The 23,111-nt window shown below is 41.5% G+C and overlaps 1 protein-coding gene across 2 annotated transcripts; it reads right to left on the reverse strand.

The window, feature by feature from the left end:
* Positions 1-704: 704 nt before the first annotated feature.
* cep126 (centrosomal protein 126) lies at positions 705-21,879 on the reverse strand. 2 transcript variants are annotated; one of them, XM_065283061.1, is made up of 12 exons: positions 21,461-21,879; positions 21,034-21,144; positions 19,655-19,800; positions 19,407-19,518; positions 18,764-18,926; positions 15,031-17,002; positions 12,723-12,878; positions 12,295-12,416; positions 9,699-9,753; positions 7,769-7,933; positions 7,459-7,523; positions 705-1,059 (listed from the first exon to the last, which is right to left on the reverse strand). In XM_065283061.1, the coding sequence occupies exons 1-12, from the start codon at positions 21,490-21,492 to the stop codon at positions 976-978; spliced, it is 3,183 nt and encodes a 1,060-aa protein (XP_065139133.1). In that variant the 5' UTR covers positions 21,493-21,879; the 3' UTR covers positions 705-975. The 2 variants fall into 2 exon arrangements, with proteins under 2 accessions (XP_065139133.1, XP_073671835.1); XM_073815734.1 differs by having other exon boundaries at positions 18,764-18,929.
* Positions 21,880-23,111: the final 1,232 nt, after the last annotated feature.

The raw sequence follows: 23,111 nt of genomic DNA on the forward strand, positions 1-23,111 counted from the left end.
ATGAGTTCTTAGGCTTTTTGGATTTAGTATACGTTAATTTATATATGTTCCTCAGACAGATATACAAAGTCATTGTTATCTAAACAGGAAAAGGGTTTACGTGACATAATCTGATGTGAGCAGTTTTAGCAGTTATAGGGTGGTGACGTGATAGGAGAAGCAGATCACAGAACAGTTGAGTTTTTTGTTACACTGCAATACCTGTGCGGTGAGTCTCCAATGAACCGTAGTAATTAATGTCACCCAATTGTCATGTCACACACACACAAGTCACACACCTAGATAAGCTTTCAAATGAGTGCACAGACACAAACTTTGCAGTTGCACATAAAAAACATCACTCATAAATTAAAATGTACATACATAACACACACACACGCACACACGCACACGCGCACACGCACACACGCACACACACACACACACGCACACACGCACACACGCGCACACACACACACACACACGCACTGTACAGTAGACCTAAAATACACACACCCAGAAAAACCTGCCGTGGTTATGGCACACACGCAATGTAAATCTGTATCTAATTTATACTTGACTTGGGGTCAAGCTGCACAAACAAAGCTCTTTATCCTGTCTTGGCAATGAAAAATTAAGCAAAACCGTATTTTTGTTCTTTTTACTCATTTATTTTTCATGAATATAGTCAAGATTATTTCGAATAAAAATATAGTATAGTTTTGTACAATTTTCGGAGAAAATACAATCTCAAGGTAAAAAAAATAAATCAAGAATTAGAACACAATATGCATTAGATATGCATAAAATAAACAATGTGCATTAGGTATTGGCTGTACTGCCATTATTAATAAGTACATATCTGATAAGTAGTCTCCGTATAATTTAGGTACAGATGTATTTAAATATGTCTCAATAATGTAAAGTGTGCAACCACAAGGTTTGAAGTGCATCCCGAGACGAGGCTGAGGGAGTGGTGGATTATGGGAGGTGTAGTCAATAACGTTGAGTTTGGGTGCGATTGTCAGCAGAGACTACTCGCCTACGCACGGCGACACCCACATTCTCGCCCGGCTGGTTCTGCAAGGAGGAGATGAGGAAGAGAGGGGGACAGATCTGTGAGTAGAAGTCACATTAGGTTGCAAAAACAGATCACTTCATCTGAACCATACCTGTCAACAATTTCCCAAACCCTAAATAAACAAACAAAAAAAAATGACTTTCTTAGTATTTTTGTCTTGTTTTCAGTACAAAGATCTAAAAATTCTTAAATCAAGATGCATTTTTTGATGAGCAAAATACCCTTAGAAAATAAGCTTAGTTCCCTTTCAATACGGTTCACTTCGCATTGCGTCAGTTTGCTGACGCTATGGGGGAAACTCCTGTTTACTCCGTGATTGAAGCCTATTGGTTAACGTCTGTAGAAAATACAGACCAATGACGTTTGAGCCCGCGCGGGGGCGTGGCACACGTCCCTATATAAGCCGGTGAAATACGTCAAGAGCTTACTTTTCTCCTTCAGCGCGAACCTTCTCGCTGCTCCGAAGAAGAAGCCCTTACTCGCCGTCGATCCAAGCACTGCAGCGGACTACAACACACCAGCGTGTTCCCCTGCCGCTTTCCGGTGAGCCTAAAGAGAGTATCTAAAAGAGCAGAAGCGCGTTGAGATAATGTCGCTTCGGCATTGCGGCTCCTGCCGAGCCCCTTTGCCTGTGGAGGATTTCCACAAGGAGTGCGTCATCTGTCTGGGTCCTGCCCACGCCGAGGCCGTACTCGCCGAGGCGGGCTGCGCCCACTGCGAGCTCCTTCCTATCGCGGTGCTGCGCTCCCGCCTCGAGATCTTTAAACGGAAGGCTTCCCGTGCTCTCCCGCCTAAACAGCAGCGGAGCCGTGAAGCTGGAAGACGCCCTGAGACCGAGTCCACGCCGGCTCATCCCCCGCGTGCTCTGTCTCCCCGCCGTCACCCTGTCACCTTCGCCCATGAAGACCTACGCCCCCTGCCGAGTGCTAGCGGCATGGTTTCCTTTGGGTCCGGTGACAACTTGGAAGTGATGTCATCCTCTGAGGAGTTAGAGGATTGGGCGGCTTCGGATGACGACGCCCACGCAGCCGCCGCTGATGAACCTACCGAGTCGCGTCCTCACGACTCTGAGCTCATCCGCATCTTGACACAAGCTACGACGGAGCTCAACATCAAGTGGTCGCCGCCGTCAGAGCCTCAACTCAGCCGGTTGGACGAGTGGTTTCTGCAGCCCGGGCGCCGTCAATCGTCCCGCCAACGGCAGGCGCCGTTTTTCCCTGAGGTCCACCAGGAGCTCACCAAATCTTGGCGTGCTCCCCACTCCACCCGAGCTCAGAGCGCCGTCTCCCACGTCCTCTCTGTAGTGGACGGCGCTGATGAACACGGCTACTCCAAGATGCCGCCGCTCGAGGAAACTGTCGCCGCCCATCTCTGCCCGTCTTCAGCCGGCGGATGGAGGGCTAAATTGAACCATCCGTCAAAGCCCTGTCGCCTGACATCGACCCTGGCGTCGAAATCTTACGCCGCCGACGGCCACGCTGCATCCGCTCTCCATACGATGGCGGTGCTGCAAGTATACCAGGCAAAACTCCTCCGTGACATGGACGAGACAGGTCCGGACCCGTCGACCTTTCAGAACCTGCGCAGCGCGACTGATCTGGCCCTCCGCGCCACTAAAGTCGCCACTCAGGCTGTAGGAAGAGCCATGGCCAGCCTGGTTGTTCTGGAGAGACATCTGTGGCTGAACTTGACGGAGATAAAGGACACGGATCGGGTTGCCCTTCTTGACTCGCCCGTGTCACCGTCGGGGCTCTTTGGCTCCGCTGTGGAGGGGTTCACCCAGCGCTTCACTGAGGCACAGAAATCGTCGCAGGCTATGCGGCATTTTCTACCAAAACGATCTGCCTCAGCGTCTGAGACCGGCCGCCCAAAACCGCCGCCAGCTCAACGCCCTAAGCCAGCACCAGCTCAGCCCCAGCAGAGAGCTGAACCGGAGGTCAAGCGCCAGCGTCCTGCACGACCGGCTGGCCCGCCTCGACGCCGCGGTCCCCGTCCTCGGATTACGCTGGACCCGACGCCGGCGCCGCCTCCCTGAAGAGAGTCTGAGGAGAAAAAGAGGCTCTGGTCCCGCTTCGGCCGGCCCGCCCTCGAAAGTTCTGCGTGTTTCAGTCCCCTCGGGCGCTGGACACACCCTCGCTGTAACAGCGAAACACAAATTTTTACCTTTTCACAAAAAGAGCAAATTTCCTCCTCTGTACACACAAACACACACACACGGCTTAACGTCCATAAGCATATCGACGCTCGCCGTCAAATTTCACGTTTGGCAATCCACCCCCGGTATGCCGGGCTGGATTCTAAACGTAATCCAACACGGTTATTCACTTCAATTCGCACGGAGACCACCCCGGTTTCGCGGCGTTCTCTACACCACTGTCCCAGACGATCGTATGCAGATCCTCAGGGAAGAGGTGCGTTCTTTATTACTAAAAGACGCGATAGAGACGGTCCCGGCGGATCAAAGCGAATCAGGCTTTTACAGTCGTTATTTTCTCGTTCCGAAGAAAGACGGCGGCCTCAGACCGATATTGGATCTACGCGTTTTGAATCGCGCTCTTGCCAAACGGCCGTTCAAAATGCTTACAGCCAGACGAATCATGGCGTTAATTCGACCGGGCGATTGGTTCGTATCAGTGGATCTGAAAGACGCTTACTTTCACATTCCGATAGCGCCACGTCACAGGCCGTTCCTAAGATTCGCGCTCGACGGGACAGCATACCAGTACAAAGTTCTGCCCTTCGGATTATCTCTGGCACCACGCACATTTACCAAATGTGCGGATGCGGCTCTCGCCCCTCTCAGACAGAGCGGCATCCGCATATTGAATTACCTCGACGATTGGCTTATTCTAGCACAGTCAGAGAGGGAAATTACTGCGCACAAGACCGTTGTACTCCAGCATTTGGAGAATTTGGGGTTCAAAATCAACCTCCAGAAGAGTTTGCTCACCCCCACGCAGCGAATCGCGTTCTTAGGCACGACGCTCGACTCATTAAAGATGCGGGCATGGCTTACACAGGAACTCGCGCTCACGGTCAGACGCGAGGCGGCATCGTTCAAAGCGGGTTCACATCTCCCTCTCAAACGATTCCAAAAAATGCTGGGTCTGATGGCAGCAGCATCCCCACTAATACCGTTGGGAATGCTGTTCATGAGGCCGCTTCAGTTTTGGTTGAAAGCGAAAGTTCCGCCCCGTGCTTGGTTGTCGGGCCGCTTATTAATCAAAATCACGTACAGCTGCGTGAAAGCGCTTTCGATATGGACATCCCCTCACCTTTTCCTCTCGGGCACGGAGCTCGGCTCCGTGAGCAGGAGGAAAGTGGTGACTACGGATGCGTCTGCGACGGGTTGGGGCGCTCACTGCGACGGCGAGCTCGCCTTCGGTGCGTGGAACAACCAGTTGTCTCAGCTACATATCAACCACCTCGAGATGTGGGCGGTTATCTTGGCGCTACGACACTTTCGACCGAAACTCCAACATCAACACGTTCTAGTGCGGTCGGACAGTATGACGGTGGTTTCGTTCATAAACCACCAAGGAGGGCTGAGATCTCGCTCCCTATCCAGGCTGGCGAGACGGCTTTTATTATGGGCTCACGCGAACGTACGTTCGTTAAAAGCGACTCACGTACCGGGTGTAGCCAATACGGGTGCAGACATTCTCTCGCGCAACGGTCCGCCGCCGGGAGAATGGAGACTGCATCCTCAGACGGTCGAGAGAATATGGACCGTCTTCGGCCGGGCGGAGATCGATCTGTTTGCGTCAGACGAGAACGCGCATTGCCCGATCTTCTTCTCGAGACACCACGATGCCCTGTCGCAAGCATGGCCGGCGTGTCTTCTGTATGCTTTTCCTCCGGTGGCTCTGTTACCACAGGTCCTTCAGAGGATAAGAGAGACGAAATGCGCGATAATTCTGGTCGCCCCGTTTTGGCACAATCAACCATGGCTCCCCGACCTATGGCAGCTGAAAACATCAGCACCATGGCCAGTACCGCTGAGGAAAGACCTCCTATCTCAGGCGAGAGGGACGATATGGCATCCACAGCCGGAGCTATGGAATCTACACGTTTGGTCTCTGAACGGCAACCATCACGCCTTTCAGGACGGGTGTTAAATACTCTAACTGAAGCTAGGGCCCCATCTACCAGGCGCCTTTACGCTCAAAAGTGGTCTATTTTTTCTGACTGGTGCACGACGAAAGACTTAAACCCAAACACCTGTGAAGTGGAGCATATTCTCTCCTTTCTGCAGGAAATGCTGGACAGCGGTCGCGCGCCCTCGACGCTTAAAGTGTATGTGGCGGCGATAACGGCGAATCACGCCCTTATCGCCGGTCGCACCGTGGGAAAACATGATCTCATCATTAAATTCCTTAGAGGCGCTCGCAGACTAAACCCACCGCGACCTAACACGGTCCCGTCTTGGGATCTGTCCACGGTCCTGAAAGCGCTGCGCGGTCCCCCTTTCGAGCCCCTCGAACAGGCTGACCTGCGCGCTCTCTCGTTTAAAACCGCTCTCCTCCTGGCGTTGGCTTCGGTTAAACGAGTGGGCGATTTACACGCGTTTTCAATTGACCCGTCGTGTCTGGAATTCGGTCCTAACGATAGCAAAGTGATCCTTAGACCGAGAGCGGGATACATTCCTAAAGTTTTGACCACGCCATTTAGAGTTCAGGTGGTTTCACTTCTCGCCCTTCCGACGGCGGACGGCGAACAAACCCCGAACACGCTCTGCCCCGTCAGAGCGTTAAGAATATACACGGACCGTTCTGCCTCATATCGCAAGTCAGATCAGCTGTTCGTAAGCTTCGCACAACATTCCTTAGGTATGCCGCTCACTAAACAGAGGCTATCTAAATGGATCGTCGAAGCCATTGCTTTGGCTTACGCCTCCCTGAATGAACATTGTCCAGTAGGTTTAAAAGCTCACTCCACGAGGGGTATGGCTTCATCTTGGGCTTGGTCTACGGGGATTTCTATCGTTGACATTTGTAACGCGGCCGGCTGGTCCTCGCCGTCTACGTTTGTCAGATTTTATAGCCTGGATGTACCTGCCTTACAAGCACAGGTCTTATCGGCTTAATGATTCACGCGACTGCGTTTCTGTATGCCTTCACGGTGCGTTGCTAGCTCACCGTCATGGCTACCTATTAATAATTCATGCACAGCTCGCGGCGCGCTCAGGGAACCCGCCGTCTCGTGCTCTATTGTATATGCATCATGGTGCGTTTAGAAACTTCACTGTATGCGTATTACTGTCTCATATATGGTGCTTACACTTGCGCTCGCTAGAGCTATGTATATGCTGGGTTAGGGCCACATGCAGTGTCTCTCCGGTAAGGGCACCTCAGTCCGTTGTGTATGCACGGCGGGATGGGATTACGTTCCCCCATAGCGTCAGCAAACTGACGCAATGCGAAGTGAACCGTATTGAAAGGGAACGCTTAGGTTACTCACGTAACCCCGGTTCCCTGAAATAACGGGAACGAAGCATTGCGTCGCTGGCCGTGCTACAAACGTCTACGCAGCGAGTGTTATTCGGCTGCGCGCTTCAGTCGAATAATAATGAGCTCTTGACGTATTTCACCGGCTTATATAGGGACGTGTGCCACGCCCCCGCGTGGGCTCAAACGTCATTGGTCTGTATTTTCTACAGACGTTAACCAATAGGCTTCAATCACGGAGTAAACAGGAGTTTCCCCCATAGCGTCAGCAAACTGACGCAATGCTTCGTTCCCGTTATTTCAGGGAACCGGGGTTACGTGAGTAACCTAAGCGTTTTTAGACAAAAAAAAAAATTATGTGAATTTGTGCTTAAAACTTAAAGGAACAGTATGTAGGATTGGGGCCAAAACTGGTATTGCAATCACAAAACTTGTGGCTAAAACTGGTACTGCAATAACACCAATGTGGCCAATGCACAAAATGACAACATAAACATCAGTTGAGGGCTGCAACTGCAGTTTTTAAATGACAATATGCTGGCCAGACCACTGTTGTCAGCGATATAAGTATTTTATATGAAAATGATTTATTAATGTCTAATGACATATCAGGGCCATTTTATTATTAATTGATATAAACTTCTTACATAGTGTTCCTTTAAAAGCACAAAAAACTGCCAATGGGGTAAGAAAAATATCTTAAAATAAGTTTACTTTTTCTTAAACACTATATTCAGAAAAACATTTTCATAACCAATTGGTTACAAAAAACTTGGGTTTGGGCAAATGTTTTTTTTTTTTTTATATATATATATATAGAGACATACGGGAGAAATACAGAAAATTGAAAAGGGATGATGGCAGGAAAGAATGGCAAAATACGGGATAATCCTGGGAAAAAACGAGAGGGTTAAAAGGTATGATCTGAACACCTGCATGGGCAATACTCACAAATACAGGAGCCAAGTTAAAGATGCCCTTCACTGCTGGGTTGCCACCAGCTGTATCTTTCACATCTGTTAAACCAAGTGGAAGCGTTTAGGCAATTGCACATGCCAACAAACACAGCCGTTGCCATTTTGAAAACATTAAAACAAGAAACACTCACACAGAGCCAAATTAAAGGCACTGCTTGACTTGTTTTTAATTAAGGCTGAGATACAAATTTAGAGTGGTTTAAAATTATAAGATTAAAAACCTGTGGCAGACATATTAACTTTGACTGTGATGTTTAAAAGTACGGCTTTAAAAATAAACTGACATTGTAGGCGTTGATTGAGTCTTTCAAGTGAATGCAAGATCTTCTGCTCCTCTAGTGTTAGAGTATTGATGCTGAGAGACCGCAGGTTCTGTGGACCAGTTGGAGCGTTGTAGGTCCTGTGGGATTGGACCCACGCCACTGCATCATGACCACCGTCTGTCACCTCTGGGACAAGATTTGTTTTTGCACATTAGACTTGATGGCAAACTTCATGCAAATATTGATCTGGGGTCTCATTTATAAAACTCTGTGTAGGATCCTTACAAAAAGTTACATACGCAATAAAGCCAAAAAAGGCATACGGCAAAAATATCAAGATTTATAAAACAAAGCAATGTTCCCTTTATAAATCACAGATCACATTTGCATGTGCACTGTAAACATTTTGCTGTAATTATGCAGCTGGTTGCCAGTAACTTACTGTAGAAGATAAAGACTGAAAATGTTTCATGTTCATTTAACTTTGAACAAACTGTTGCCAGTTAATAACATAAATGTAAAATCTACAGTAAGTTACTTGCAGCTACTTGCCAGTAATACCAAGTAATACTGAAATTTCTACAGAATTGTTTTACAGTGTGTGCATACATGAATCATCTTCAGATCCCACCCTGCAAGCCCATTCTCCTGACAAGTTAGTTTTTTTTATAGATCACAAACTTTGCGTGGGAACTGCATGCTTTATAAATGAGACCCCAGGTCATTTAGAAAATCTAAAGTTGTGTTTAAGCAGATTTGACGTGAAAATAGTTGATTAACTTGTAGTAGGGGTGCGCAGAGCACAAACTAACGCGGGGTTAGTTGTAACACCGACCGTTTACATTGTTGCACAGGGTTAAGCGATTTGTTTTTCCCATAATGTTTTCACGCTGCCAAAAGACGATCTCCCGCAAATTATTGGAAATGTATAATGTTTTTCCAGAGAGTTATTGATGAACGACTGTTTTGGTGGCATTTAAGTAAATTTGTTCATCATATGTTTTTTCGGTTTCTGAGTTGGGTGTGTAAGATACCAAAAATAAATGTTATGTCATCTTACTTACAATGTTGTGTCTTGTTGACTAAAACACAGCATCGTTTTGAAATATGTCTGCAGCTCTTAGCAACTTGAAAATATTTTCACCCAGTGCACTATAAAACGATATGAAAACAGCTAACGTTAGTGTAACTCTTGCTGTTGTTTTAAAAAGGCTACACACTAATGATTGCTGGCTGCCAACAAAATAAATGTGCCTGCCTTATCTTATATTTTGTTCATATCTTTAATATTGACTGAATAAGGTCATGTCAAAGATTTAAATCATAATGAAATTGATGGCTAAATTCAGACTTGAATATCTCAGAATTTGATTTTGAGACTTTAGTATGGTTTTTACAGAGTGGGTCACATATAATTTTTTTTGTCATAATTGTGCTGCTTTTTCTCACATATTTAGACATTTGTATCCATTTATAACTGAAATATGGTTAGATGAGGGATGAATTGTGTACATACCTGTCTATTATAGACAGATATATAAAAAATATCCACTTCAAGTATATAGATAAAATTGTATTGAAATATTTGCCTGCAAACTTAATTTTTAGCAAGTGTTACAACTAACCCCCTGCCTGTTACAATTAACCCCACCTATGGGGTAAGTTGTAACGTTTGCACTTCTGTAACGTTTGGTGTAATTGTTCAAGAATGGTAAATTAAAAAAACAAACTTCAAATGTTCATTTGTAGCAGAGATGTGTGTGTTGCTTGGGTAAAAATATAATTAATCAAACTTAATTTTTTTTAATGATTGATCCAAAACCAAAAAGCATTGTTGAGAGCATTTGGTTAATATGATTATCAAATTTTTGACAGAGGTGGCGTTTAGAGACTCTTACATCTGAGCTCTGCATATTTAAATATATAACAAACTATAATATATCCTTGGTACCTCCATTGTCCACTGCATTATTTTTATCGGGGTGTGGAGTTTTTGGCACAGTGACCTGTTAAACAAAAAAGACACGTGATAAAATACAAAAAACAAATCAAAAGCATCATACACTAAAAATGCTGGGTTATTTCAAACCAGTGTTGGGTCAAAAACGACAAACCCGGCCGTTGGGTTAAAGCTCCACTTTGTAAGATCTACTCCCATCTAGCGGTGAAATTCTATATGACAACCAACTGAATATTACTTTCTAGCCCCCCCCCCCCCATTCGGAATGCGTTTTAACTCGTACGGTGGCCGTGTCATGCCAAAGTTAACATGGCTTCCAGTAGCTACAAAGCAAAAGCAATGAAAAAAATTTACAATTTGCAATGTCCTCTGCCTGTGATCCGTCAAAGCAGACAGATTTATGTTAAACATGGAAAAAGTCTGATTTTCATGATATGTCCGCTTAAAATCACCTACAAAAAGCAACCATAAACGTATCCGATCGGATCACAAGTGGACGAGAGAGACACATCACGTTTACACTTGGTGTTTAAATCCGTCTCTTTTTGTCCATTTTCGATCGCTTCTCTCCAGATTACTGAGGGGATGGTCTGTGGACGAGTCCCTCTCCTGTCATTTAAACATGAGCGGGAGTAATAACGGGTTTAAATGGACGCAAACTAATATTATGTCAGAGTCCAATGCTTATGTTTTAAGTAAACATGTTACATGTCCGTGTATATGTAAGAGCTTTCTCTGATATTGTTGAAATAAGATCGCTCACCTTTCAAACGCTTGTAAAATGAAACGAAAGACACGCAGATCAGCGGCGTTAGTTTTATCTATGAAAGGCTAAAAATAGGGCTGTCACCGTGTGTTTGTGCTAGAGATCAGAAAAGATGAAAAACATTTATCTCAGTACCTCAGATTACATAAATGGGCGGAGAGACGGCGTGTGGCTGTTCGAACACATTAAACCACATGCGTGTTTACACTAACAAGTGTTATGCATAACCATGCTATAGTTAGCCAAGGAACTATAAAACTTCAAGTTTACAACATAGACTGTATAGATGTAAACGAATATGCTGAATAACATGTGGAGAAGATAGAAAGTAGGCAACTTCGGTGTCCCTTGAGCCCCATCTTGGAAAACTAACATTATTCCAATATTGACTTTTGTCTGGTTGTTTTTCCTGTTGTCGTTTTAAATCCCCTTTTTCGCTTCCTTGGCAACGTGTTTTAATGTCCTCGAAAATAGGTCTTCAACAGGCTTTCAAATCTGCCTCAAATCAAAGCATTAGATTGCGGGATCATCACGGTGTGCAGCTGTTGTTGAATCCGAAGGATTCAGTCTACACAGATCGCATATGCGGGCTGATACGTCATCAAGCCTGGTTTATTTAAATTAACTGAGCATTACATTCACAAGTCATAATCATATTACATCAATTTACAATTAACTAAGAATAATTGTCAGCTTTATAATTGTTAATATTCTGAATTAAGACTGTCTTGATGACGTATACCGCCTACACATGCAACCTCGGGAGGCTTCAGCTAACGGCCAGCGTGAGTGTAGTCTGAAAGCGCGAAATGCGGAGCATGAATTTCAGGAATGTCCCTCGTCGGCGAATGTTTTTCAAAGATGGAGGCACAACATGGATTCAGCCAGTCGAGCGACTCGACCGTATGTATTTTAAATAGCAGATTCTACACTTACGAGAATACTTTGATTAGTGGGGTGGAAGTAATTACACATGAATGAGCACATACTTTTGAAAGAAAACATGGGTTTTTGCTAAGAATTAACTCAAAAAAGTACACAGTGGAGCTTTAAATGAACCCAGAAAATGTTTACATTTGACCCAACAATGGGTAAAACAACCCAGCATAGGTCCCTTTATAAGCAGTTTTTTTCATTGGTTTTAATAGAAAATTTAAAAAGTCATGATTTACGACAATCCAAAGTCCATTGCTTCACTTTCATTTGTTGTTGATCCAGAAAGTCGCTTGTCAAGGAAATAAGGTAAGGAAATAAGGTTGCACTGTTCTCAACTTTGTTGGGTAGCTGTACATGCCCACTTCCTGTTTGCCAGAAATCGCCAAGCTTCTATTGAAATGAATCTGGAGTTCGGGGTTGCTAGTTGCTTGCGGTGTGGACACAGCTTTACACTTTAATGTGAATATACAAATATTTACCCCATGCGGCTGTTGAATGCTTTATTCTGATTGGTTGAGAAATGTTCAGCAGGTATGCATTATTTTTCAGTAAATGCACAACTAACCTGTCAAATGTCTTAAAATAACCACCAGAGCAATGTCTGTGGTAACCGTGTTATAAGCAGAATAATTGACTCTGGTCCTTTAAAAGATTCGATAATAATGCACACCCACGCTGCATCATAACCTTGGGTGTGCATTATTTTTTAATAAATTAACGGCCCGTCATCAATAATTACATATAACATTGATAAACAATCTCAGAACCTATGGTAGGTCTGTCTTGTAAACCAACATTAAAAGTCAATTCTCCTCTGAAAATGAATATAAGTTTTACCTACCGAACCCAACAGTTGTGTTACACAGCATGAGTAAGTGTGTTTACCTGATACAGTAAATTGTTCTTTCTCTGCACTATTCCTCCGGTTTGGTTTCGGCTGCTGTCTGTTGCCGCTCTGTTCTTCACCATGTTACTCTCCACCAACTGTCTCCTTATTGGACTCCTCACTTATTCACAGAGAAAACTCTTTAAAAACTCATAGTTCCAAGCAAGCACAAACAGTATCAGTAATTATTAGATCACTTTACTTCAACAGTTACCATCAAGAGCGTTCTTCATTGGCTCAGTTCACAAGAACCACACTTAAACACTGTAATCACAGCAGCTGTAATGTCTAAACAACTCTAGTGAAGCAAATAAGAATCCTTTAATTTGATCAGTTAGATTGCACCACCAGAGTCACTGCTGAGGAACTAAATGCCTTAAAAGGATCCAATTGATGGCATTAATTACCCACACATTTGCCCTCTTACCGTTGGAGGAAGACAGGAAAAAGCCGCCCAATCTTGAGACTCCCTTGACACCGCTGATCAGACTATCACCATTGATAGTAACATGGGACAGGCTGGCACAGGCTTGAGGCGAAGCAGACAACAGGCCATTGTGAGCCAAAAAACTTTGAGGGTCACCTAAGTCAGTTCAGAGGGGGATAAGATAGGACAGTTCAAGGGAAATTATCTTCTTTTTGGCAGTCTCTGTCCTGAAAATGTAGGAAATGAAGAGGTTTTCTTATGTTATATAAATGAATGAACTCTAAGGAGCAACAATCCATCATTAAATGAATCTTTTTCAACAGAGCTGTAATCCCAAGTTCTACATTGCTCTGCACAGGGCCAAAGAAAACAAATTCTATTGATCCAAAAGTAAAAAGCCTTTTACAAAAACACTCGAAAATATGTCAAACAAAGGTGCTGAACTTGCTGAGCTCAGTTCCTTCAATAGCCTCCTGTTTAACTGCATGACAAGGTGCAATGAAAGTTCATGGGAAGCCATCTGAGTCCATGACTTTTAGTTTAGTAATATGTGAATGACTAAAAATGTTTCTTTTCCACGTCATTCCTCTTTATTGCATTAAAGACACAACATATCCGCTCTAGAGACTGCAAAACAACAACAGTCGTGTATCTTGATGACACCGTAAAGGAGGCGGGGCATGGAATAATGGGAGTTGTAATCTTCACCTCCACTGTGATAAAAAAAATAGGATTGGACTTACAAATCATGCTCATGGATGACGTAATGGAAAAAAAAACGTTTTATAACTATTACTGTTATAACGTAAGCCAACAGAGTTGCTTAAAAGAAATGCAACAGAGTGATATTTACCATGAGCTTTGTTTGGCTGCACAGCATTTGACATCAAAAAGGGACTAAACAGTAATTGTTTTTGTTGTATTTTTTTGTCATATAACAAGTTAAGCTAATTCAACTTTATTTTATAAGTTACAGCAAATCATCACTAGTCAAGATAAATTTTTTTATTTGAAATGATTTGTAAATCCAAGTTGATTATACCAAAAAAATTAAGCAAAAAAAAAAAAGTTTATGTTAGCTGCTTTACTTTAAACTTACTTCAATTGGTAACACCTATAAAAAAGTTTTATTATGTTCAATTTTCTCACTTCTTACAAAAATGTAAGGTGAAAAAACTTTAAATGGTAACACTTAAAATATTTAAAAATTTTCAATTAAAATTTGAAAAAGATTTTTTAGCCGTTACCAATGGATGTAATTTTTTAAGTTGATCCAACTTTTACTTTTTACAGTGAAGACAGAAGGGACATTACACTGTTAAAAAGCCAATTTCTCTGGATTCAAATTTTGTTGGAAACATTTGGGATAACTCTAATAAATGTTGGGCTATTTTCAATCCAGCATTGGGTAAAAAAGGGACAACCCAGGTTGTTTCAACCCAAAATGCTGGGTTATTTTAACCCATTTTTGGGTCAAATAATTTTTTGGTTAACTGTAACCCAGCTGCTGGGTTAAAAATAATTGTATAAAATATATAAAATAGTGCTAGTGGTTTTTGGACATTTCAATTAAAGAATAAAGGAATACAAAAAAGAAGCAACAATGCAGAAATGTGATGTGAAACCTATTACAGTCAAACCTGTAAAACCGTGTAGTAATAAAGTGTGAAGTAGTCTGCACACTTTAAAGGTTTAGGTCACCTTAAAATGAAAATTCTGTCATCATTTACTCATCCTCGTGTTGTTCTAAACAAAAAAATGAATTTCTTTTTTCTGACGAACACAAAAGAAGATATTTTGAGAAATGATGGTAAACACACAGCAGATAGTGACCATTGACTTCCATAATAGAAAAAAATATTTTGGAAGTATTGTGATAAATGATTAAGAAAATATTTTGATAAATGATGGTAAGCACACAGTTGATTGTACCCATTAAATTCCATCATATTTTTTTATTCCTAAAATGGAAGTCTATGGTCACAATCTGCTATGTGCTTACCATCATTTCTCAAAATATCGTCTTTTTTATTCCTACTATGGAAGTCTATGGTCACTATCTCCTGTGTGTTTACCATCATTTCTCAAAATATCTTCTTTTGTGTTAATCAGAAAAAAGAAATTCATACAGGTTTCGAACAACATGAGGATGAGTAAATGATGACAGAAGTTTCATTTTAAGTGAAAATACTAACACAATTACAGCCAATTCTAACAAATTTCATATTTCATACTAATGTGAAACAGGATTTTGGACCAGTTCACTTTGGTGGGGCTGGACAACTGAAAAGGTCTGGTTTTGCTTTACCTTCTTTGCTGGCTAGAGCACTCCGAACTCCATGCCAAAGGAGTGTGATCTCCTCATCTGTCGGGGTCCGATCCAAACAAATTCCATTCTCTCCACACCTGCGTCTGGCATTTTCAACAAAAGCATTCGGAGGGGAGAGGAAACATGCGCCTTTCGATGCAGTCTGTTGGGTGTGGGTATGGTAAGGTGGTACTGCAGTACAGAAAGCATCTTTATCTGCTTTGAGGATAGGCTGATGAGTTATTGTCTGGCTATCTGGACTGTCTCTGTACAGGGCCGGGTCTACTGGCACGCCAGGTTTGCTCTGTACACCGTCATCACCGTAGGCTGCCTTGGTGGTGGACTCTGCAAAGTCAACTTCTGGTTTTGGAGGGGGATGAGGGACGAAGATCTTTCCCTGGGACTTGGCCACATGTTGTGCTTCTCTGGCAGATTGCGGTCTGATGATAGTGCCCTTCCTGGCCCGGGAGGTAACGGAACCCGAGCCGGCTCTGGCTGAACGCACTCTCCGGGGAGTCCATGGGCCTCCTTTTTGAGAGGTGGGCTCCTGTGTACGGCTTTCTTGGGGCCCTACATCTGCCCAAGCCTGTTGAGTGGATCCTGCAGGGGCACTAGAGGTCTTGAAGATGTTTTTTGATACCCCTGTGAGTAAATTCACACAGTGTGAGCCGTGCAAACCCGGCTGATGATCTGGTGAGAACTGTTTATGGGTCTGCTGATGCCCGCTTTTAGCGAATGTTTGCTTGCTAGGGTCTTTAAACACTCTGTCCACATCCTCGCCCTCAGCCCTGTTCACCTCATCAAACCAACGTAGTTTCTTCTTAATGGTCCTATTTCGCTCTGGTTCATTGATTTTTGCCCTGGCTAGCTCAACGCTGTCCCTGATTAATATTGCCACTTCTTTAGTGAAAAGTAAGTGGCTGGGAGTGTAAGAGTGCTTGACATTGCCTGATTTAGTTTTTAAATGGTTTTTAAGAATCCCTTTCAGGAATCGGACATTGGCGCTGTTAGGGGAAAGATGTGTCACAGGCTCCGCTGATTGCTCCGAGTTTTTAAATGATTTAGACATACAAGCTGTTGCCAATTTAATGATTTCTGTTTCATTTTTTGGATCTGGGGGGTTTCTTTTTACACTCTCCTCCACGATCAGAGGTTTAGATTCTCTCTTAAGCCCTGCAGCAGTGTTTACATCTGGTTTGTGTTTATGTGATTCTGAAGAACACTGTGTGTCTGAGACCTGATCAGTCCGAGGGATCGTGACCAGATGAGCTGCAGCACCTGCAAAGGTTTCGAATAAACCATCATTGTGTTCGCCTCTGCTGGCTGGAAGAGCCGTCTGCCATTCTGATGAATGTTTCGAATATTTCTCCTCCAGTGTTTGTGTCTGCACTTTGGATTCGGTCTTCAGATTTGAGAATTCCAAGGGTGTGGCATCTGGCACGGTTTGTGTTTTGCAGTGGGCAACCACAGATGCTTTGTCTTTCAAAATATTCTCTTGAGCATCGTTCCTGTCATTATAATGAGTCATATGTTCTGAATTAGCCACAAAGTCTTGCTGAATCAACTCTTTTTGGCAACCAAAAGCAGACTGGGTGTCAATGATCTGTGACTGGTCCCTCAGGTTACACTGTTCTGTTGCTTTGGTAAGATTTTGGAGACTCCCAAATCCATTTGCTGACTCATGAGCGCTAGGTGAAGGTAAACTGGGATTGAGATTGTGTTTCTCGATTAAGAGTTCCTCTAAGAAACTCTTTACTACAGGATAGGAGGGTGGTGAACGTAGGTTGTTGGACTGCCTTGAACTATGGGGGTCTTGGAGCTTACTAGGATCCATGAGGGGGGTAAAGGTTTGGGCATAGTTGGTGTTCTGATAGGAGCAAGAAACCGGGTTAGGGACTGATTTGGCTCCATTTTCTAAACTGTCCAGACTAGACAGGCTCTCCGTTTCACTATGTGAGGTATCAAGATACTCCTGAAAATCAATAAAAAAACATATTAGACCACTTATGCTGTGAAACTGGTGGACGGAGTGACTTTTGAAGATCATGTTGCATCATTTCTGAGGGACAGAAATTAAAACACAAGGGGGCAGTTTCCCAGACATGGCTTAAGTCTAGTTCAATACTAAAATGCATGGCTGAGCTGTTTTAACTGAAAACAGCTTGAACTCACACACATCTTAAAAAAACATTGATGCCATTCTCAAGATGCACAAAGGTAATGTTTTTTGTAAGTTACGTTACTTGATTCTGACTTAATGTAAACCTTGTTCGGAAAACTGCTCCAGGAAATTACTTGATGGTCACTGGGATTCCCACATAGTTCCACAAGTCTGACAATATTAGTGTACAGACTGTAACATATAAAAAAAAAAAAATCATGACACCGATACTGCAAATATGATTATTATATTTGTTTTGGGCTATAAGCTCAATGCATTAAATATGTGCTGGCTCCAAGCCAGTGCAGGTAACATCCAGTGTACTTGCGGTAAAGGATATAACGTAAGTGTTTCAGGCAAAAAATGTTTGAGCAGGGGAGATTTACATATTCATGGCTTTTTTCGGCATGCGACTTTTGTCATGCCGCCACCTTTAGTAGCTTTGCATAGCTGATCTAGGAAAAAACTGTCGTGCCAACTCTACACCCACAATTGAACACAATATTTAACATGTACAAGAACTGGAAATTTTGTTAATTAATGAACTTATACTGAAAAAAACCCCCATAAAAGCATGTTTTATATTTTTCCTTTTGCAATGTAAAAATCAGCATGCAACCACACTACAGTTGCAAATGCATACAAGTCTATGTACAAAACACACACATATATATAGCAGCACTTAATTTCTGAAAACGCTTAGGGTTTTTGGGGATATTGTAAAATATTAATCAGTTTCTTTGTAATTTGCTTTTAACACAACCATAGAAGTTCCAATTTGGTCCTGAAAATGGCACCCGCACCACTGTGTGATGTAATGTCACATGAAATCGATGAATAAGAAGGACATGTATACAGGTTGGTATGATGAAAGTTTCAGGCTGAGCTCATCTCTTTAAAAAAACTTCATTTTAAAGGTGCTACAGCATGTCATGGCAGGAGGAGCCTAAGGCTACATCGTTTTTTTTAGCTTACACTTTTGTACCAAATTTGCCAACAGGCCTCTTGCAACATACACAAAACACAATGAACTGTCACCTGGACAAGGCAGTTTATCACAAGACATTATGTGATTTGACACACAACACGGCCACAACCCAGAAATATATACTAATACTTTATTCATTTGCAGAACTTTATCATAAATAAATAAATAATATATAAATATTCTTTATATACAATCAGGCCCAAAAAACTTTCATATTTGCCGGGGGCCACACATCTAATGATATTAGTAAATAAAAAAATATGTGTTATTTTTTTGCAAAAAATAAAATACTATTTAAATCTGTGCTAAGCTAAGCATTCAAAGAAGCAGTAACTTTTATTTAAAGCTGTCCAAAATATGTTTCCAAGATTTTACATGTCATAATGTAACCTTCATGACATATTTTAAAATCAGCAGAATCTGACAGCCTTGTTCAATACATCACAATAATGTTTGCAGGATGATCAACAAATGCAACACTGTCCTGAAACTGTTCCACAGTATGCTTTTGTTGAGCCCTGAAACTTTACTATAATGAGGTATGTTTGAGGATATCATATACATATATGTGTATATTAATTTACCTGTACATTGTCCTGCTCTTTTTCTTCATGAACAATCTCATTGAAGAAGAGCAGCTGATTGTTTTTAAAGGTCTTCTCGTGCATGAGTTTGCTGTAGGCCTCAGCTGCAGACAAGGCACGCAAGTGACGGGCGCCCCCTGGAGGCTTTGGGGAGGAAGTGCGGCTACTGAAACAAAATAATGGCCTCAGCCTGGCATTCTTGGTGGTGCTAAAAGTATATTGTACACAAAATACAAACTAATTGGTGATACATCGAAAAGAATCAAATAACTTGTTTATTATAATGCTCTTAAATTGGAAGTCTATAAGGTGGTGATACTAGAGGGTTTAATGTGAAAGTAAAACAGGTTTTTACTTGATCTGTAAAGTGGGCACACTTATCTGAAATGATAAACTTCTGGTTACTTATTCACAATGTAATTTGTGCAAGCAAGGCTTTGTGGACAGCTAAGTCAAACTAGGTTTGATTTACTAGGTTTTCATATTGATCCTGCATAGACTGCCATTGTAACTGAACTAACTTACACACATTTGTTCTTAAAATATTATTTTAATGATCAAAAATACTACACACTAAATTAGTAAAGCAAAATGTATGCATTTTTTAAAGCAAAAAACATGTTTTGGGATGAGAGTGACCTACCTGCTAATAATAGAGCCACTGGACAAAAATGGAGACTGATGATTGTATAAGTGTGAAGTGCCTTGAATATGATTAAGTGCTTCATCAAGGTTGGGTGCTCTTCTCTTAAAGGCTGTTGCAAAACCAAATCACTTTGTTTAAATGGCGGACAAGACAGCATATGCCAACCTAATAATAGCTAACAGACAGTACAAAAGATATACAGTGCAGACACATGGATTAGTATGGGCCTGTTTCATTCGACCTACCTGGTCTCGACCTCTGGGAGGGAGGAAGATGAGCTCTTTGAAAGTTCTCGGTGGCATCCTGCAGTTTTTGGCGGCGCTGCTTCAGAACGTTCTCCCTCAGTCTCTGCTCCTGAACATCCCACTGTTTCCTTTTCTCCTCTAGAGCTCTGACATGGACAGTGAGAATATTTCTTCAATACTTCACTTTTTATTATGTCACAGTTAAAGCTTAAAATAACTGCACACACAAAGATCACAGCATAGTTCCCCATTAATGTTTTAGGATGCTGTAAGTATCAAGAAACTTTGGCAACTGCATGCTGCATATCAGATGTGCCAGTTGAATCAGAAGGGAAATGAGACCTTAATCTAATTGGCAATATCAGCTCATTGCACAAGCTTTCATTATGTCTCACGTTTACTTTCTAGGGTCAACAGGAACCCGAGCCTTCTCTAACAGATGGCATTTCAGCGAAATTAATTTGGTAATGGCACAGAACGAATGCATGCCTATGCTACTGAAACCTTGAGCTGTCAGCCCGAACTGCATCTAAAATTAAGCAAATTCCTTTAAAACGGGACTAAATGCATATATGCACATTTTTGAGCATGCTACGCACAATTTGGTATGTTCACTATCACAGATTATTTAATCGCAAAAGAAACATTAACATTTAAAATGTAACATTTCAAATTGAACAGTAACATTTAAAATGAGCCAAATCTGTGTCCGTATCTGAGCTTTGTGGGGTAAGCAAGCACTTGTTCTTAACACCATTCCTGTTGTTTGTTAAGTGATGTTCCTTTGCTCTTGCTGTTGGAGGTTACTATTTCAAGCAGGTAAATCTTGGCTGACAAATAGAGGATTGTATAACAGTATCTGTGTCCTGTTGGGTAGCTTTAATTTCAATGTGCATAAAGATTGACTGGGTCAAAAGACAGACTGTGCTATTAACAGCATGTATCGGCTCTCATATCCCTTGTCTAGACACTCATTTGATCCTTATTCTCAGATTCAAACCGCAAAATATTTAATCAAGAATTGTGTAGTGTATAGTATAGGTGACTGCTGCTATATGTAAAAATATATATTTTTATTGTTGTTGCTACCTTAAGTCTCTAGAGGCCACACTGTAAAAAAAAATGCAACACAAAGTTAAAACAACTTGGTTTTGCAAATCAATTCAACTTATTATTTTAAGTTTTGGCTTTAAATAGTTGACATAACTTATAAATTCAATATGTGTTGATTTGACATAAATGCTGCAATTTTTTTTACAGTGCGGCATAATACATTATTCGCGGCGCAGTGCTTATATGTTAGAAGTGTTTTAAGTGATGAATATAGTTGCTCAAGATTTCTATACAGGTCTAAATTCTGATTTATTTTGGACACTTACTTTCGTCTGCGATTTGTTTCCAGGGAAAGTTTGCGGGCCAGAGACCTACAGTACCTCCGTTCTTGTACCAGCAGTTCTCTGTCATTTCCAGTATCTCTATGTGAACCTAATCTAATGTTACTAATAGGAAATAATTCTTGTGATATTTATAAATGATTAAATATGCATTTTTGTTATAAATACAGACTATCTGGTCATACGCACATAAGATAGCAATGGACAAAAACATAACATTTAAACAGTCAGTTTGAAAACTCATATATTAATCCTTATATTAATAATCCTTATATTAATTTGCCAAAATTAATGAAGAATATTAAATGTTTCATGCCGTGTTGATCTTAATTTAAACAGTTAAGTAGCTGCAACTTTTATGGCAACAACCTTCAAAACACATGCTTGTAATTCTGTCAGAGTAAAAGGATACGAGTAGTGAAGTTTGTCCTTGAGGGCTGGCATCCCAGATATATCAGGATGACAATGACTGATTTCAACACACCGCAGACCTCATCCAAACAAGAAAAGCCGCATCCTATTGATGTTGAAATCGCCCAATAACACGTGTAACAAAACGGATTAAATTAAAATTGTAGATAAAATAGTCGAAGACTGGCCAGTGCGACAGTCAACAACAAAGACAGCGCCAAAAATTGACCATGACTACCTGTATTGTTTTATAGCCCGATATTGCATTTGTCTGGTACAAATCCACGTTCGTGTAATCCTCGCATTGTTTTTTAGTTAGTAAAGCAGCCTATAATTGTCAACATTTGACGTTATAGCAGAATTTACGCCATATTTGTAACCATTGACGCCCTTCCTTGACAACGAACACAAACTCCCGTCGTGGGCGTGGCACGCACTTTTGCGTTGCTTATGCTCTACCCAGAGTCGTATAATAATAGAGTTACGACACTCACATAGACGTCCGTTGTAAGAATGGAATGCGGAAGTAACAGCGTTTCATGTAGTGACCGGTAGTGACGCATAGTTCCAAACGCAGCACTGAAGCCCATTCATTTCAATGGCACCTGCTGGTAAATCGATGAAATTACCGTTTCTCTTTACATTTTCGGACATTTCATTAATATAGTCAAGTTGACTAAGTCAACAGTGATATTTTATGAACTCTGCTGTAGGTAATGATTTTCGTTAATAATAACTAGTAAATTTTTTATATTTTAATGAGTTGTGTATAATGTGTGAATAATATAGATTTAATGGTTTAATATTTTATTACTGGTGGCCATCTACTTTATACTTATCTTTTTTATATATTACGAGTAACACTAGGGGGCAACAGCGACAAGCTAAATGCCTTATAAGAAAGTCACACTGCTTACAATGCTGCTATGTGTTTCATTGTGTTTGGTAAGTAATACGAGTGATGTATCCTCGAAAATCATGTATGATTATATTAACGTTTAATGTGTGTACTATAAATACAATTAAATATTAATTTAGTGTGTTTATGTTATGCTTCACTGTTACAAATAAAATCTTTTTTGTGATTTTAATATAGTAAAAGTGTAGGTATTATGTTTTTAGCAGATTGATAGCCATTTATATAGCCATATTTTGCTACAAAAATAAAAGATAAACTGTGTTGCTGTAGTTGGTATAGATAACCACAGTTATCTTTGGGCCACAATTAACTGTTTATCTTTATTAACTGTTTTACTATATTTACATCACTCCCTAGTAAAAAAACGTTATAAACATAGTAAGTATAGTGATCAATTCACATTACAAGCTAATATTTATCTAAAATAGCTGAAAACCTATGCAAACAGATTGACAGCCCTGCTTGGTTTGGAACTGCAGAACGTTACATGAATCACGTGACCGCACGGCGGCGAGATCAAAGCGTTTCGTAACTCTGTTATTATACGACTCTGGCTCTACCATGTGATTGACACAACTACCATGTGATTGACACAACTATACTTAAATATTTACCATGGTAAGGTTCAAAAACACTGGGAAAAAACTAGTATCCAGCGTTATTTTACTGTAGGTATATTGCAGTATTACTATACAATTAATACTACAATATTATTTAATGTATAATCAACTTG

This window comes from Paramisgurnus dabryanus, chromosome 9 (assembly GCF_030506205.2).
Source record: "Paramisgurnus dabryanus chromosome 9, PD_genome_1.1, whole genome shotgun sequence".
Lineage (NCBI taxonomy): Eukaryota > Metazoa > Chordata > Actinopteri > Cypriniformes > Cobitidae > Paramisgurnus > Paramisgurnus dabryanus.